The sequence below is a fragment of the Lissotriton vulgaris genome, chromosome 7 (assembly GCF_964263255.1).
Source record: "Lissotriton vulgaris chromosome 7, aLisVul1.2, whole genome shotgun sequence".
NCBI classification, from domain to species: Eukaryota; Metazoa; Chordata; class Amphibia; order Caudata; family Salamandridae; genus Lissotriton; species Lissotriton vulgaris.
Window position 1 is genome coordinate 414,818,399 of NC_141695.1, and position 16,250 is coordinate 414,834,648.

The 16,250-nt window shown below is 46.8% G+C and overlaps 2 protein-coding genes across 4 annotated transcripts in view; one reads left to right on the forward strand and one right to left on the reverse strand.

Annotated features, from left to right (window-relative positions):
- LOC147701764 (sulfotransferase 2A1-like) overlaps positions 1–16,250 on the reverse strand; it is a 580,744-nt gene that overhangs the window by 323,849 nt on the left and 240,645 nt on the right. For all 3 annotated transcript variants that reach the window (XM_086930381.1, XM_086930382.1, XM_086930383.1), the window contains one exon: positions 5,926–6,137. In XM_086930381.1, the coding sequence (XP_086786507.1) occupies positions 5,926–6,137 (212 nt within the window). The remainder of the gene's footprint in view (positions 1–5,925; positions 6,138–16,250) is intronic.
- Positions 9,778–15,482, forward strand: LOC147701765 (uncharacterized). Its single transcript, XM_086928697.1, has 2 exons — positions 9,778–11,332; positions 14,860–15,482. The coding sequence occupies exons 1-2, from the start codon at positions 9,778–9,780 to the stop codon at positions 15,480–15,482; spliced, it is 2,178 nt and encodes a 725-aa protein (XP_086784823.1).

The window sequence follows — 16,250 nt, forward strand, 5'->3', positions numbered from 1 at the left end:
ACAGATCCCCCGCCACCGCTGGAGCAAAATCACTGAAGACCAACTACACACAACCCTTACTTTCAGACCACCCACCAAACCCTCCAACACCGACGTCGCTGCCCACAACCTCAGACGCTGGATCGAGGACTGCGCCAACACCCTCGCCCTACTGAAGAAACCCCCCCACAAAGACACCTGCAAGAGGGCCAGCTGGTTCACCACAGAACTCCTAAATTCCAAGCAAGCCTGCCGGAAACCAGAGAAGAAATGACACAGTGAACAAACTCCGGAGAGCCACGAAGCACAGAAGGACCCCGTCCGCAACCACCACCATCTCATCAGGGCTGCCAAGAAGACCTCCTTTAAAGACCGCCTCGACAACAATGCACAAAACAGCAAGGACCTCTTCAACATCAAGAAGGAACTCTCCAACCCCAGCTCCAACACCAGCGACATCCCGCCGTCGCAACCCCTGTGCGACTCCCTCACCACCGTCTTCCACCGCAAGATAGCATACATCCACAACAGCGGCAACACTCATACAGCCCCAACAGACAGCAACACAACAGACCCTCCACACACCATCGAACACGTCCCCTTGCTAGCCTGGACCAGCGTGAGTGTTGATGACACCATCAAGACCATGAGCACAATCCACTCCGGCTCTCCGTCAGACCCATTCCCGCACCACGTCTTCAACAAAGCAAGCAGCTCCATCGCACCCCACCTACGCAACGCCATCAATCTCTCTCTCTTGAGACCGCGACCTTCCCAGAGAGCTGAAAACACACCCAGATCAACGCACTACTCCAAAAACCCAAGGCAGACCCTCGGGATCCTGCCCCTCCCAAGATACTAGCAGCTAGCCTTAAAGTCTTAGTACCATACTTTAGACACATTCTCCAACTCTCCTTTTCTACGGCCACCCTCCCTGCGGAGTGGAAGAAAGCCATTGTACTTCCGATAAAGAAAAAACCGAACATAAGTCAGGACATCCTAGAAAACCTGCGGCCCATCTCGTTGCTGCCTTATCTGGCGAAGGTGGCTGAAAAAATAGCTAACAGCCAACTCATGGCCCATCTTGAGTCAAATAATGCCTTCCACAGTTCTCAATCAGGGTTTAGGTCAGGATACTCCACTGAGACCGCCCTTCTGAGAGCGACCGAAACCTTACGGGCAGGCGCTGATGAGGGCCAGACTATGGCATTGATTATGCTTGACCTTAGTGCCGCGTTCGACACTGTGGCACATTCCATCTTGCTGCAGTGTCTGGACAAAGCCGGGGTCACCCAGGAAGCACTGGGCTGGTTGAAAGCTTTCCTTACCAACCGCTGCTTCCAGGTTCAGAGAGGCATGTACCTCTCTGATAGCATAGCCTTAGAACAGGGGGTACCTCAGGGCTCTGCCCTGAGCCCCACCCTGTTCAATCTTTACATGGCCCCCCTGGCTGAAGTGGTTCAATCGTTCGGCATTGAATTAGTTTCATATGCCGACGATACCCAACTTCTCATCTCCCTGTCCCAAGCCCCCTCCATTGCTGCGGACAACTTTAAAACCTGCATGCAGGCTCTTGCAGGATGGATGACCCAACACTGCCTGAAGCTAAATGGTTCAAAAACGGAGGTTCTGGTAATTGGAGGCAGGGATACGAGCTGGACCAAGGAGTGGTGGCCATCATGTCTGGGGCCGTTACCCACTCCCTGCAAAGCAGCCAAGAACCTGGGGATCTGGGTTGATCCCAGACTCTCTTATGACAGCCATGTGCACAAAGTGGTAGAGAAATGCTTCGGGGTTATGAAGACCCTGAACCGTACCCTAGATCTCCTCCCTCTTGAAGCCAGGCGCACTATGACCCAAGCTCTAGTGACCTCGAGGATAGACTATGGCAATGTGCTTCTCCTCGGAACAACGCAAAAAAACATCAGGAGACTCCAAGTACTCCAAAATACGGCAGCACGCCTAGTCCTTAGACTCCCAAAAAGAGCAGCCTCTAAACCTGCCCTAGCCACTCTGCATTGGCTTCCCATAAAAAAGAGAGTCCTATTTAAAGCACTTCTCATGTGCTACAGGATCGTCTCACACAAAGCTCCCCCCTACATGACCGATCTGGCTATCCCCTACGAGCCTAACAGAACTCTCTGCTCTGGGGGAACTGGATTGCTTAAAATTCCCCGCATCAAGAAAGCCAGAATGGGTGGTTGCTCTTTTTGTGTAATGGCTGCCAAAGAATGGAACTCTCTCCCCATGAGCATCAGACTAGCGGATACAGAGACCATGTTCAGAAAACGTTTGAAAACCCATCTGTTTTCCCTATAATTTCCTCTCCTGGCCCTGACCTTTCTCCACAGCGCGGGGACACGCCGGGATGGCGTCACCATGCGCTTTACAAGCCCCTTTATTATTATTATTATTATTAGAGACCTCAAGAACATCCGACCCATCTCTCTGCTCCCCTTCCTGGCCAAGGTCATTGAGAAAATCGTTAACAGACAGCTAACCCGATACCTCAAAGAGAATAGAATCGTGGACCCTTCCCAGTCAGGGTTTCGCAGCAACCACAGCACAGAGACCACCCTCATTGCTGCCACCGACGACATCAGGACCCTGCTAGACAACGAGGAGACTGCGGCACTCATCCTCCTAGACCTCTCCGCCGCCTTCGACACTGTCTGCCAGCGCACACTACGCGCACGCCTCCATGCGGCAGGGATCCCAGACAAGGCTCTGGAATGGACCACCTCCTTCCTCTCCGGCAGAACCCAGAGCGTCCGCCTCCCCCTATTCCATTCCGAAGCCTCCTAGCTCATCTGCGGCATACCCCAAGGATCCTCTCTCAGCCCGACACGGTTTAACATTTACATTGCACACGTCGCCCGACAGCACGACCGCAACATAATCTCCTACGCTGACGACACTCAACTGATCCGACCCTCACCAAGGACCCCATCACCACCAAAGCCAACCTCCATGAAGGAAAGAAGGCCGTCGCCGACTGGATGAAGATCAGCCGTCTGAAGCTGAACTCGGACAAGACGGACGTCCTCATCCTCAGCCCAAACCTGTCAGCCTGGGACGACTCCTGGTAGCCAACGGCACTGGGGGCAGCCCCGGCCCCCACCGACCACGCACGCAACCTGGGAATCATCCTCGACTCAACAGTCTCAATGACCAAGCAAGTCAACGCCGTCTCCTCCTCCTGCTTTAGCATGCTCCGCAAGATCTACAGATGGATCCTGACAGATACAAGAAAGACAGTGACCTAGGCCCTCGTCAGCAGCAGACTCGACTACGGAAACGCCCTCTACGCGGGAGTCCCTACCAAGGTCATCAATCGACTACAACGCATCCAAAACGCCTCGGCACGACTGATCCTTGATGTACAACGACACAGTCACATCACCCCCCACCTGAGAAACCTGCCCTGACTCCCCGCCAACAAGAGGATTACCTTCAAGCTCCTCATCCATGAACACAAGGCACTCCACAAGACCGGCCCAGCCTACCTCAACAGACGGCTCTCCTTCTACACCCCCAACCGCCAGCTACGCTCTGCCAACCTCTCACTCGCCACCGTCCCGGGCATCCGAAGAACAACCCCCGGCGGGAGATCCTTCTCCCACCTCGCCCGCCAAGACATGGAACACCCTCCCACTGAGCCTACGACAGACCCAAGACCTGCTGACCTTCAGGAGGACACTAAAGACCTTGCTGTTCGATCAGTAGCGGCCCCCACCTCCCTCCCCCAGTGCCTTGAGACCCTCGTGGGTATGTAGTGCACTTAACAAATGACAAATGATGGCATTGCAATGAATGGAAGTGGTGACGTGAAGCTGAAGACTAACCCAACACCACAACAGTGCCTCTTGGACTTACTATCAACAGCCATGAATGGTAAAATGCAGCTCAGATTTGCTGCACTCAGCCTGCTGCTGGCCAACTGCCAGATTACAATACATTGGTAGACAGTACATGGCCCCACGATTGACAATGGAAACACAACATCCTGGAATAGGGGCTGGCAGAAGAGGTGTGATGCTGGGCCTACATGTTGCACAAATTAGTGGGCTGACATACAGATGACTGTGAAACGGGTACGGGGCAGGAGTTATGGCAAACTCAGCGGGTGATGAGCAATCAGAGAACCAGAACATCCTCTGTGGTGGAGCAACCCTGAAATATCGAGCAAAAGAAGCAACGATCAAAGCTTGGAACATTTGGGGAGGGTGGCAGAACCTGGAAGGCTGGGATGGTGCGACAAGTAAATAATCTGATGGCATTTGATGAGCCAAACTTTAAAATTAAATTGCAGGATGTTGCATATGGTGCGGGAAGAGTAGAAAGGTTTTTTTCCAAAACCGGCAGGTTTTCCCCACTCAATATAGTGGATCTGCGAATATATATGTTTTTTCTTGCATTAATTCGTGCTCTCCTTCAATGTTGATTCACGTGCAAAAATCTGTTTGTAGCAGAATTGAGAAAGAAGACTTAAGTTACATAAAGCAGAAAAGAGTGGTAGATTGCAGTAGTAAAAAAGATAAATCGTGTGTTTTGTACTTGGGGTGCGGGTAGAGGTAGTGAAGGCAAATTGGGATTAAGATGTCAAAGTATAAATATTCATTTTTGGGTCCTCTGTGGACGTGATAGGCTAGGTCAAAGGAAGACATAGCTTTTCGGATAAAGTTATGTATAACTAGAGAAAGAGTCATTGATGCAGGACTGGGTGCTGGTGGACATAACGGAAGAAGGAAAAAGAGGATGAGATGTTGTTAGACAGAAAACAAGCTCGTTTAGAAAAAAAATATGATAATCATATTGTTACAGACACACAGGGTATTTTTGATGATAGCCATTTACTATCTTCAGCGCAAGTAAATTTACTCCATTTCAACCACTCGGACAATGAGCATAAACACTATTCTGTCTGAATGAATGTCTACCAAGAGGTTGTCAACATGAAGCACAGAAAACATCTAAAACTGGTCAAATGATAGATCACTCGGGAACAAGTTGGACCCATATCTTCAAAAAAGCAAACATCACGTAAGTGATTCTGCCACATGCCTTATTCTTCACAAGACGTTATTCAATTCTAGTCTATTTTAGGTGGCATAATCAGTGCTGCAGGACCACTAATGCATTTCTTTTACAGGCCCTTGGTATATAGTATACCACTTTAAAAGTACTTACAAGAAAAGGAAATATCTCAATTGTCTATAAACTCATGGTTTAGGGGAGAAGCGCATGCATTTTAGCACTGCTCAGCAGTGGTAAAGTGCTTAGAGTCCTAAGACAAGCAAAATGATTCAACAAACAGAAGAGGTAAGCAGGAAAACATTTTGAGGGAAGACTACACTGAGGCTGACACTATTTCAATGCTTCTTTACTATTTAGTTTATGTTTGAATTTGCTGAATATAATTTTGTGCAAACTGTTTGACCCTTCTATTAATCGCTCTTTTTTAACTTTGTCTTTAAGCTCACAAACCAGAACACTTTCGTAACTAACTCATGCAAAATAACACACTGCTCCAAATAATACGCTTTGCTTCTTTAATGTGCTTTTTGACTCTTCAAAAACCAACAGTATGAATTGAAAAAAAATCAGTTTATTAAAAAGGAAAACATCCCATGAAAGGGAAGAGTGCTCAAAGGAATATAACTAGTTCCAGTGTGTCGATGCAGCAAATCGGTTACAAAGAATTGTTCTGATAGAGTGGGAAGTGTTGAGATGGTTAGTGATAGAGAAGCGGCTGTCCTTGTAGAAAGATCCGTGCCAACATAGATTGTAAAAATATGACAACAATGTGAAGAAAGCAAAGTAGAACGTTGTGAATGAACAAGACATTTTAGATGTTTAGAGAAGGAAAGAAGACAGAACATGCCCTCATTCCACATCAGTTTATTATATGGATCACTAAACTTTGTGTCCAAGTTACATTACTACCTTTGCTTTTGAGGTGAAGAAGGATTGACAGAAGATCTTCTTGGCCAAATGACTGGTGATGTGCCGAGGTTTTAGGGACATGGAAACGAGCCTCTCTGGCGTGTGATCGCTCTCTAACCATGGGGCCCGATCCCAATTTGGAACAGTCTGTATCCAGGTTGGGTCCCCTTTAGAACGGATGAGACTTAAAAGCTCTATCATCCACGTTGTTCCTTTTAAAGAAAAAAGAAATGCAAAATTATTCGCAATCCAGATGTGCAAAAACATCACCTTGTCTGCGACTGAAATGCTAAATACCTTAAAAAACCTTAAACAAAGGTCTTGTGTGCCAAGCAGTCTCGTTTTAAAACCAGTGTTGCAACAGTATGGACAAGGAAATAAGGATGGCAGAAAGGGCGTTGTGTAGAAGACTTCTTGTGATTTGGTAGGCGTTTGGATAACCAATTTTAGAAAGCATTGATTAAGCCAATAGGTCTGGCTATTGCCACCAACTTTTTTTTGCTATATCCATGTTTGTTTTGTTATAGCTTTTGCAAAACAGTATTGTTGGGGAAGCTGTCACAAAACAGATACATGTAAAAATATTTGTTTATTCTCGAAATACAGATTTTCAGCGTAGATCATCGCACTTAAGGGAATACCATTGTGTCTGGATGTGACCATTTTGAAAGGGCAGTCATTCACAGTGAAGTAAGCCAGTGGATGAAGCCGGCTGACAGACTGCCCAAAATATATGCTGTAGTGGGTTTAGAAATAATATGTGATTGACACAATAACAGACCAATGGAAGAACACGGCTAGTTAAAAGACCATGTAGGTCTGGAGAAAGGAGGTTCAGAATTATCAAAGTTCCTGTGCTGGTTTGCATGAAGTGTAGAGAGCACAATGCCACCATGCCTACTTAAATATGGTACTGTTTCTCTCTCATCTACTGCTGGCACACCTTAGGCTGTCCTATGCCAATGCACACATACCTTCACAATAGTGCAAGGGTATTTATGTGAAGTCAAACTTATGTTTTCCCCCCTTCTAGCAGAAAAGTCTATGTTTTGACAAAGTTTACCACCTTACTACTTTGTATGTGTTGCTGAACGATGCTACATACACAGTTGGAAAGATTGGAGAAAATAAATCTTTTCTGCAACTTTACACCTGCCTCGAGGAGGCATGCCAATCTAAAGTCAGTAGCTAAGGATTAGCATAATCAAAATCCATGGTTGAGTGCATGGGAATATCCATATACCACCTATGGAATGCCTCCTTGAAATAAAGTAGTGCATAGTGCTATTTTGTGTTACTTTAGGGCTACTGTCCCGAGCAATTCAGGATCTGTGCTGGAAATTAAGCTTTAATACAAAACTTTGCACCAGGTTTGCATCACTGTTGTGATCCGAATCAGTCTAAAAGAGATTAGCAAATCTGTCTAAAAAATGTAACACAATGATTGAGGTTTCATACTAATACCATTGTATTGTTACCAAAAAGAACCATTTTTAGCAACCTTAGACTAACAAAATATTGAGGAGATAAACAAACTTCTAGACCCATGCCTTTCAATCTGCATGCAGCACTTGATGCCAGTTCATAGTTCAAAGTGCTATATTAGAAGGATTGTTGCATGAACAAATTACAAACGCAATAAGCCATTGATCTATTAACTTAAAATATGTATCTGTGATCTGCATGTTAACCGGATGTGCTTTGCAGTAGGAACATTTACCCAACCACTATGCCACTCTACCATGAGTCAAAACTGACTAGACAAATAACAGATCTTTTCTGTGCACTAACTGCCAGAGTTATCCGGATGTTGGAATATCCCCACAAAAATCCAACACACAAAGATCTCTGCATGCTGTACTTATCTCAGTTCAGTCTGTCATCCCTAGCGCTCGGTGTGACAGCACCAGTCGCACCACTCTAAAGCCAGCACTGGATGCACGCAGAGAGGGTATACCACTGTTACTGGATGGATAATGCTCCCTCCTTTATCGGAATTACAAATGACCACATTCTGTCTGTGCTTCAATTTGCTATCAGCTGAAAGAATTTAACAGCATGTTTGTCCACAGAGCCCTTCTTCATATGATTTATGGTAATCTGAAGGTGCTTAAAGTCTTCCATATATAAATCAAAATAGAGGGGGAGACTAGGAGCTAGTTGGGGGGCCTGTACCTGTGCTCCATGTAGTGATATAGAACCAAACTGGTGGGTCACTATTCCTATAAGACACTTTTGTTGTCCACAGAAAGAGAGAGGGAAGAGACTAGGTCCAAACCTCACAAGATAGAGACACTCGCAGTTCTTGTCTCTTGTTGCCCTCACTCATCACAAGGGATGTCATGCTTCATCATAGGGCGTTGCTCCTACTGGCCGGAGCTACAATGCCCTACGAGTTACCGAAGGGTTCCTTTGGCGGAGATCTTTTAGTAACGCCGTATGATGAGTGAGGGTGTGAGATTTTCAGTGAGAAAGAGGGTTTGTGAGAGAGAGTGAGTGAGTAAATACATGACAAACTTGCTAGGGGATACTGAAAACGTTTTTTGTTTTTAATATGTGGGTTCCCCTGACAGGTTAAAAACCCCGTAGGTTGTTTTTTACTGGTTAGGCAATAATGTGCATCAGTAACTCTTCGGTTGACATGTTTTGCACCCTTCAGTGGATATAACGATCCCTGGTCCTTTCTCGGGACCAATAAAATTGATTGTAAAAAAGTGTGAATGTGATTAAGTGAAGAACCCGAATGTAGAAAGATGAGCGGTCCACCTTGTGAAAACTACCAGGTGGCGTGGGCTTAAATGGTGACTGCTCTTGTTGCGACCTAGATAGGGAAATAAATAAATCACAGACGATACACAAGCAAACATGGAGACAAAATTATTATATGGCTCTTAGTGGTAAGATGATTGATGGCATCTCAACCCAGTTATGTGCTGTCTTGCCAGGCAGGAGAGAGGTTCTTTAGGTACCTTGGTAGGGTATGAAAAGGAGGCACCAATAACATACATATAGCGTTCATTTAGGACTCAAGAGCGGAGTTCACATTTATTTACATTGTCATGAGTGATGGCATCAGAACCCAATTTTTTTTCTCTCATACCAAGAAAGGAGAAAGGTACTATTGGCACCTATGTAGGCTGTGGAATAGGGGCATCAATGTACATGCATATAGTGCATGTTTAGAACTCGCATTAGTAAACATCAGGCAAAAGACAATTACCCCAATAGCAGTAGATTATAGTACGGTCAAAACAGATATTTCATGCAATCTTACCTATTTATAAATTAGTGAACGCTCAATACTCTATTGGATGTTCGTCTGCACCGTTACAGGCTGTGGTTATCAGTAGGGAGAGAAAAGACAGATGGTATAGGCATGGCTAAGCAGGAGGCTGTTGTTGTAATGGCCGTAATGACACACTCGATAGCGGTCAAAAGAAGACCAGAGATATTATACTCACAGTTGTCGTCGGGTACACTGTGCTCCAACACCTATCCTTACACGCATGCCTGCATATTGGTTTGCGTGTGTAGCAGACTCCATGAAATAGCGGGTTGCCTGAACTCCGGTTGTCTGCCTTCCGGTGGACATTGGCTCCGCAGGGGGAGCGGCGCGAGACGTCTCCCCCTGCGGATTTTTGCACAGATGGTAGGGTCCAGGAGCGCGAGGCAGGGAGAGCGTTTAGGGCAGATTAGACGGCGTTTTTTAGTGAGGAGAGCAGGCGTAGGTAGATAGAGAGGGCGTTTGTCAGTAAAATTAGAATAGTGAGCGTAGATAGTGTTTATATCGATATTACAGTAGAAAATAGTATATTTAGTGAGAGAAAAGGAGGGTTTTGTGGAAGGGGAGAAATGGATATGAGTGAAACTTTAATAGCTGCCTTAAGGGTAATACAGCAGGAAGGTAGGGAGGACATGCTGACACAAGCAGCACTTGAGCAAATGCTCCCCCCGAAGCGCCCACCACGGAGACAAGCGGCAAAAGGGGTTCAAATTGCCATTGAAGCCTGTCAACCGGCTTCTGTCAAGAAGAAGAAGGTGAGAGCTCGTTCCTTGAGCGCAGGTGCGGAAGCAGCTTTAAGACCTGTGGAGATGGAAAGGGGTACAGAGGAGCGTAGAGCGTCTTCCCTCACACGGCAGAAGGCAGCAAGTGATTTTGGAGCTGAGGTAAATGTGCAGGTGGCGGGGGTACCTTCAGGAGCGGCTAAGAAGGGTACACAGGTAGCCCTGAAGAGAAAAGGGAAAGAAAAAGCGATTAAGAAGGTGGCCCTTACGCAAGACAGAATAGGTGAACAGGGGTTGGCATTACCTTCCCACACCTTTAGCTGTCTTCCCGTGCGGGATGCGACGGGCAAGGACTATATGCAGAGTTCCGCCAGTCAGAACTTCATCATGAGAGGGGGGTCGGGTTCTTTAGTGGCATATTCAAGCGACAGCGAAGAAGAAGAAATAGTTTATGACACGCAACCCACCAGTGCCCCACTCATTCAGCTGATTCCTATCCCTATACCTCAGAATAGTGCCAGGCTGACAAGAGTGGTGGAGACTGGAGCGAGGAAGCCCCCATTGGTTTCGGCGGTGGGGCATCAGACAGGTCAGCGAGAGGGCTCAGGTCAGGGGAATCAGGATGTGAGTGATTCTGAGGTAGAAGAAGAATATTATGAAGAGACTGACTCAGAAGTAGAGTGCGAGCAGGACCAAGGACATGGACTTGTGTCTAGGGATCAAGACGCCGGGCAATGGGACACTCAATATGTTTTTCCATGTGCACGCCCTTCACCATATGATATTCCACACAGGAAGAGCGCGCAGGGCGAGAGCGGAGACGGTCAGTTGCTTTGGGTGGAGCGCCCAATGTTCACTGACAAACAAAATGTGCGCCATGTTTCCAGAGAGGTGGCTAACTCGAGAGCACAGCGCGACATGGTTGAAGCGCAAATGGTGAATTCTTTGAATGGGCCATTTGTTAATGCGGCTGCCCCTATAGTGTCAAGGTATACTGGGGAGCTTGATCAAGTTTACTCTAGCGAATCCAGAGCGGATTTTGTGCGATCAGATAGGCCTCAAGAGCGGAGTTCAAGTCTGATTTGGTCACAGTTTGATGGGGGGGTGGGAGACGGGGCTTGCCCAGGGACTAGTGCTGGTTTTCAAGGGAGTGGTGAGTTTAGTCAGGCATCCAGGAGTCAGGCTGGGAATTTCAAGAAAAGCAAAAAGAGTGTAAATTCAAAACAAAGTGTTGGGGGCAATGTGGGGAAAGAGGTCAGGATTGGGGGGGGGGCAACGAATTCTTCTTTGTTGTTCCAGAGGTCAAGTGCGGACTCTTCGGTTCAAAATGTGACACCACGGGACTATCAAGAGCGGATGGCTCCGAATGAATTACAGCGGCGGGCAGGACAGCTACCATGCGGTAAGCATCAATGGTGGGCAGTGTGGGATGAGGGAAGGAGCGACAGAGTGAATGTCAGGGAACTACCTGTGGTGGAGTTTGTGGGGGGAGGAGAGGGCAGAAAGATTGTGGTACCACGTGCCGTGGCAGTTCCAGGTAAGCTGCCGTCCAGTACAGCAACAGGCACGTTAGATTTACCCCAGGAGTTACCGGTCGTGGTGGGAGGGAATACAAAGGAGGCGGCGTCCGATCAAAGAGTAACTGTTAATGTTAGGCAGAAGCTTCCCTATATGGGTCTGGCAATGCCTTTGGGTTCCCACTTATCAGAAAAAACTAAACAGCGAATTTGGAATCACGAGTTTGTAGATATATTCAGGTTGCTTCACCGAGATCTACAGGCCAAAGAGGGGTCAAAAGAGGAAGAATGGGAGTTGGCGCGACGTCCCAGGGTGCCTCGCACGATTGAGAACTGGACCTCAGCTTTCTTGATTTATGCGAGCATCTACTGTGAAAGGTATCCTGAAAGATCTGTGGCCTTGTACAAATATATGGACATAGTCAGGAAGGCACATTCACATTTTGGTGGATACTCTTGGCTGAATTATGACGAGGAATTTAGAGCTCGTATTAGCATCTGTGTAGAAAAGCCTTGGGGTGATGTGGATTCAGAGTTGTGGCTTCAATGGATGTCCACGTCTCATCCGTCAGCTACGACGCATACAGCGAGTGGCTTGCCAGTCCCATACCGGCCCTTTCTATGGCGTCCCGCTCAATTTGGAGCGGGTACAGGGGGAAGAGGTTTCTCTTCAGGTACAGGAGCCTGCTGGAATTACAACAGGGGCATGTGCAACAGGCCATTATGCCGTTTCAAACACGACTGTTCCCATTGTGGGGGACGGCATCCGCTTACACAATGTAATGCACCGGCAGGGAATTTCGGTGGGTACAGAGGCGGTGACCAGCAGCGGTTCCCAGAGCAAGGGGGCTGGGCAACAAGAGGCAGAGGTGCCCCTTTCCATACTTTTCCGAAAGGCGCCTACTCCAATTAAATTGACAAACTTAGTGCCCTGGTTGAATAGATATCCTGATACTGATTCAGCAGCTCGATTGTTCTGGGGGTTTCAAGAAGGTTTTAAACTGGGATACCAGGGACCCAGGCACCAGAGGTGGGCGGACAATTTACGTTCGGCGAAGGAACTGCCGGAGGTGGTCCGTAAGAAGCTTGCAACGGAAATCGAAGTTGGTAGAATAGCGGGCCCCTTCCGGCATTGCCCTTTGCCGAATCTGATGGTCTCCCCTCTTGGAGTTATTCCCAAGAAAGCTGCTGGAGAATATAGGATGATACAGCATTTATCCTGGCCAGAGGGGGGATCTGTCAATGATTTTATATCAGAAGTCGACACATCAGTATCCTACACAACAGTCGATCAGGCAATGGAGCTTGTGACGAAAATGGGCAAGGGAGCTGAAATGGCCAAATGTGATGTTCAATCTGCTTTTCGTTTAATGCCAATTCACCCTACTGACTTTGAACTATTAGGAATGTTCTTTGAAGGACATTATTTTGTCGACAAGGTATTGCCAATGGGCTGTGCGGCCTCTTGTGCGATTTTTGAAATGTTCAGCACATTCATACAATGGATTTTTTCCCAGACGTGTCCTGAAAGTGTCAGTTGTCACTACTTAGATGACTTTCTGTTCATAGGAAAAGCAAACACTGGGCAATGTAAACAGGCATTGACGCATTTTCAGAGATGGGCTGAAGTTTTGGGGGTCCCGTTAGCACCAGACAAGACCGAGGGACCGGATACAGTCATAACCTTTTTGGGCATAGAGTTGGATACCAAACAGATGTATGCGCGCCTCCCACGGAGTAAAATCTGTGAAATTAAGGCTTTTCTCCTCATGATTATGGATACCTCTAAGATTGAAGTGAGGCAAGTGCAGCGTTTGTTGGGTTATCTGAACTTTGCTTGCCGGGTGGTGAGGGCAGGGAGGACGTTTTGTCGACGTCTAGGCATGGCTTTATCGGGAGCGTATCTCCCACACCACAGAGTGCGAGTGACGAAACATATCAAGGAAGATTTGCGAGTGTGGCTGTGCTTCCTGGACAATTTTAATGGTGTACCTTTACAGTTTGTGGATGACAACTTCATTTGGCAAGTTCAAATATACTCAGATGCAGCGGGATCCATTGGTTTCGGTATCTTCTGGGAAGGCAGGTGGTGTGCAGAGGGTTGGCCAGTACATTGGAAGAGTCAAGGCAGGAGCATAGCCTTTTTGGAGCTTTTTCCACTGATTGTAGCATTGCTAGTGTGGGGCAAAGAATTTCAGAACAGGTCAGTGTTATTTCATGTTGACAACATGGCAGTGGTGAACTTGATAAATAACCAAAAGGCTAAGGATGTTAGAGTGTTGCAACTACTGAGGATGTTTATGCTTTTAAGTCTGAGTTTCAACATGATGTTTAAGGCTAAACACGTCCCAGGGGTTAATAACTCCATCGCTGATGCTCTTTCCCGATTTCAGTGGCAGAAGTTCCGCGAGCTGGCGCCTGGGGCAGATTTCCACAAAACGACAGTGCCACACAACATATGGGCCCTAGGGGAGTGAGGATACGTCAGATAGTCGAACAGTCCATTGCCCCTTCGACTAGAAGAAGCTATGTGCAGGCGTGGCAAGAGTTTGTACAGTACTCACAGAGTTTGGGCAGATCTGAGTCAGTGGGGAAGGTCAAAGGTAGTATCTGTGATTTTGTTTTGACTCTCATAGATAAAGGTTTGTCACATACAACCATAGCAGGAAAACTGTCAGGTTTATCATTTTACGGTCAGTTGTTCTGGGGTTTTGACCCGGTTGAGGATCAATTAGTTAGAAGAATGTTGAAAGGTGTACAGAGGGGGTCAAGTGTTGTTCAGCAGCCGCGAGCTCCCATCACTTTTGACTTATTGCAGAAGTTGTTAGATCAGTTGGGTTTAATTTGTTATGATCTTTGGGAGGTGGGGCGTTTTAGGTTGGCTATGATTTGGATGTTCTTTGGGGCTTTCAGGGTGTCGGAAGTTTTGGGGGTGGGAGAGGACACAGGTTTATCCAGTGCTGAGATTTCGGTAAGAGAACACAGATTAGGAATTTGGGTGAGGAGGTCGAAAACAGATCAGCTAGGCAGAGGGACGTGGGTCTTTCTGAACAAGAGTGGGGTAGCAGACTGTTGCCCGGTGCAAGAATGGGTTCATTTTGCTTCTGGGGACAAGTTTCAGAAGGGACCAATTTTCATACATGAATCTGGGAGGAAGATTACAAGTTCTCAATTCTTAGCAGTGTTAAGAAAAGCGTTGACCTGTATGGGGGAAAACCCGCAGTTTTTTGCCACACACTCTTTTCGGATAGGGGCGGCTACAGAGGCTGGCAGGTTGGGTTTAGGTGTGGATGTGCTAAAACGCATAGGCAGATGGAAATCTAGCAGCTACAAACGTTATGTTAGAAAATGATTTTGCTGTTGTTTTATAAAACTGATAGGTTGTGTGGGTCTAATTTTCATTTCATTCCAGGTACAGTGCGGGGGGCAAATTCGAAGTTTAAGAAACAGACCTGGATGGTGGGACATTCGTTTATAAAGTGGGCAGCCCTGTTTGCGGAGAAGCAGATTTACGGACGGTCATTGGGTATCCCTAGCGCGACGCACGAGGTAGTATGGAAGGGTAAAGGAGGAATGAAGTGGGTTGATTTGTTTCCTACTCTATCGCAAATGTTCCACGTACGAGGATGCCCGGATCAACTGGTAATACATCTGGGTGAGAATGACTTGGTTAAAATGTCAGGACTCACGCTCATCAAGCAAATGCAACTTGACTTAACAGTTTTAAGGATAAATTGGCCGACCACTCGTGTGTTTTGGACTGAGTTCGTTTACAGACAATCGTGGCGGCAGGCCAGGTCCCATGGAGCAGTCGAAAAGGCCAGGAGAAAACTAAATAAAGCCATGAAAGTTTTTTGTAAGGTTATGAGGATTGGGGTTTTGCGACATGAGAGCATCTCGGGTAGCGAGAGCCACCTTTTCCGGGATGACGGGGTCCATCTGTCCCAGATAGGCATGGCCTACTATTTAGTGGAAATAAGAGACATGCTTGCACAAGAACTACAGGTCAACGTTTGGTGCAATTCCAAGTTATGAACAAGATGTTTGTGCTATTTTAGGTGGGGACAGGAAATCTCGTTGGTTTTCCTGGGTGGCATAAAATCCCCAGGGAAGAGAAGCCTAGAGCGGGCTCCTCTAGTTATTAGTTAGATAGGGGGAATTAGACACAACAATGGAGGGGAAAAATGGAAGGAAAATGTTGGGGAAGTTATTGATGATTAGTTGATGGTTTCGGTATAAAGTCCAAATTTTGAATGAAATGAGATAAATAAATAAATAGATAAATGGTTTGCGTTCAAATGCCAAAGTTACATGATTGATGATCTGTTGGGAAATTTATGATTATTTATATCCTGAATAAAGTGGCCTTTTCTGCTATAACAAAGCGAGTGGTCTGAATTCATGGGCAATGGCTCCGCAGGGGGAGCGGCGCGAGACGTCTCCCCCTGCGGATTTTTGCACAGATGGTAGGGTCCAGGAGCGCGAGGCAGGGAGAGCGTTTAGGGCAGATTAGACGGCGTTTTTTAGTGAGGAGAGCAGGCGTAGGTAGATAGAGAGGGCGTTTGTCAGTAAAATTAGAATCCCACCCACCCACCCTTTAAAAAAAAACAAAAAAAAAAAAAAAAACGCATGATGTACTTGTTGGAAGGCTGGTACATTCATGAGTTAAGATTTCTAATCTTAGTTGCCACTTCAGGATGCGTTTCCCAAACAGATGGCTGCGGCATAAAATCCCCAGGGAAGAGAAGCCTAGAGCGGGCTCCTCTAGTTATTAGTTAGATAGGGGGAATTAGACACAACAAT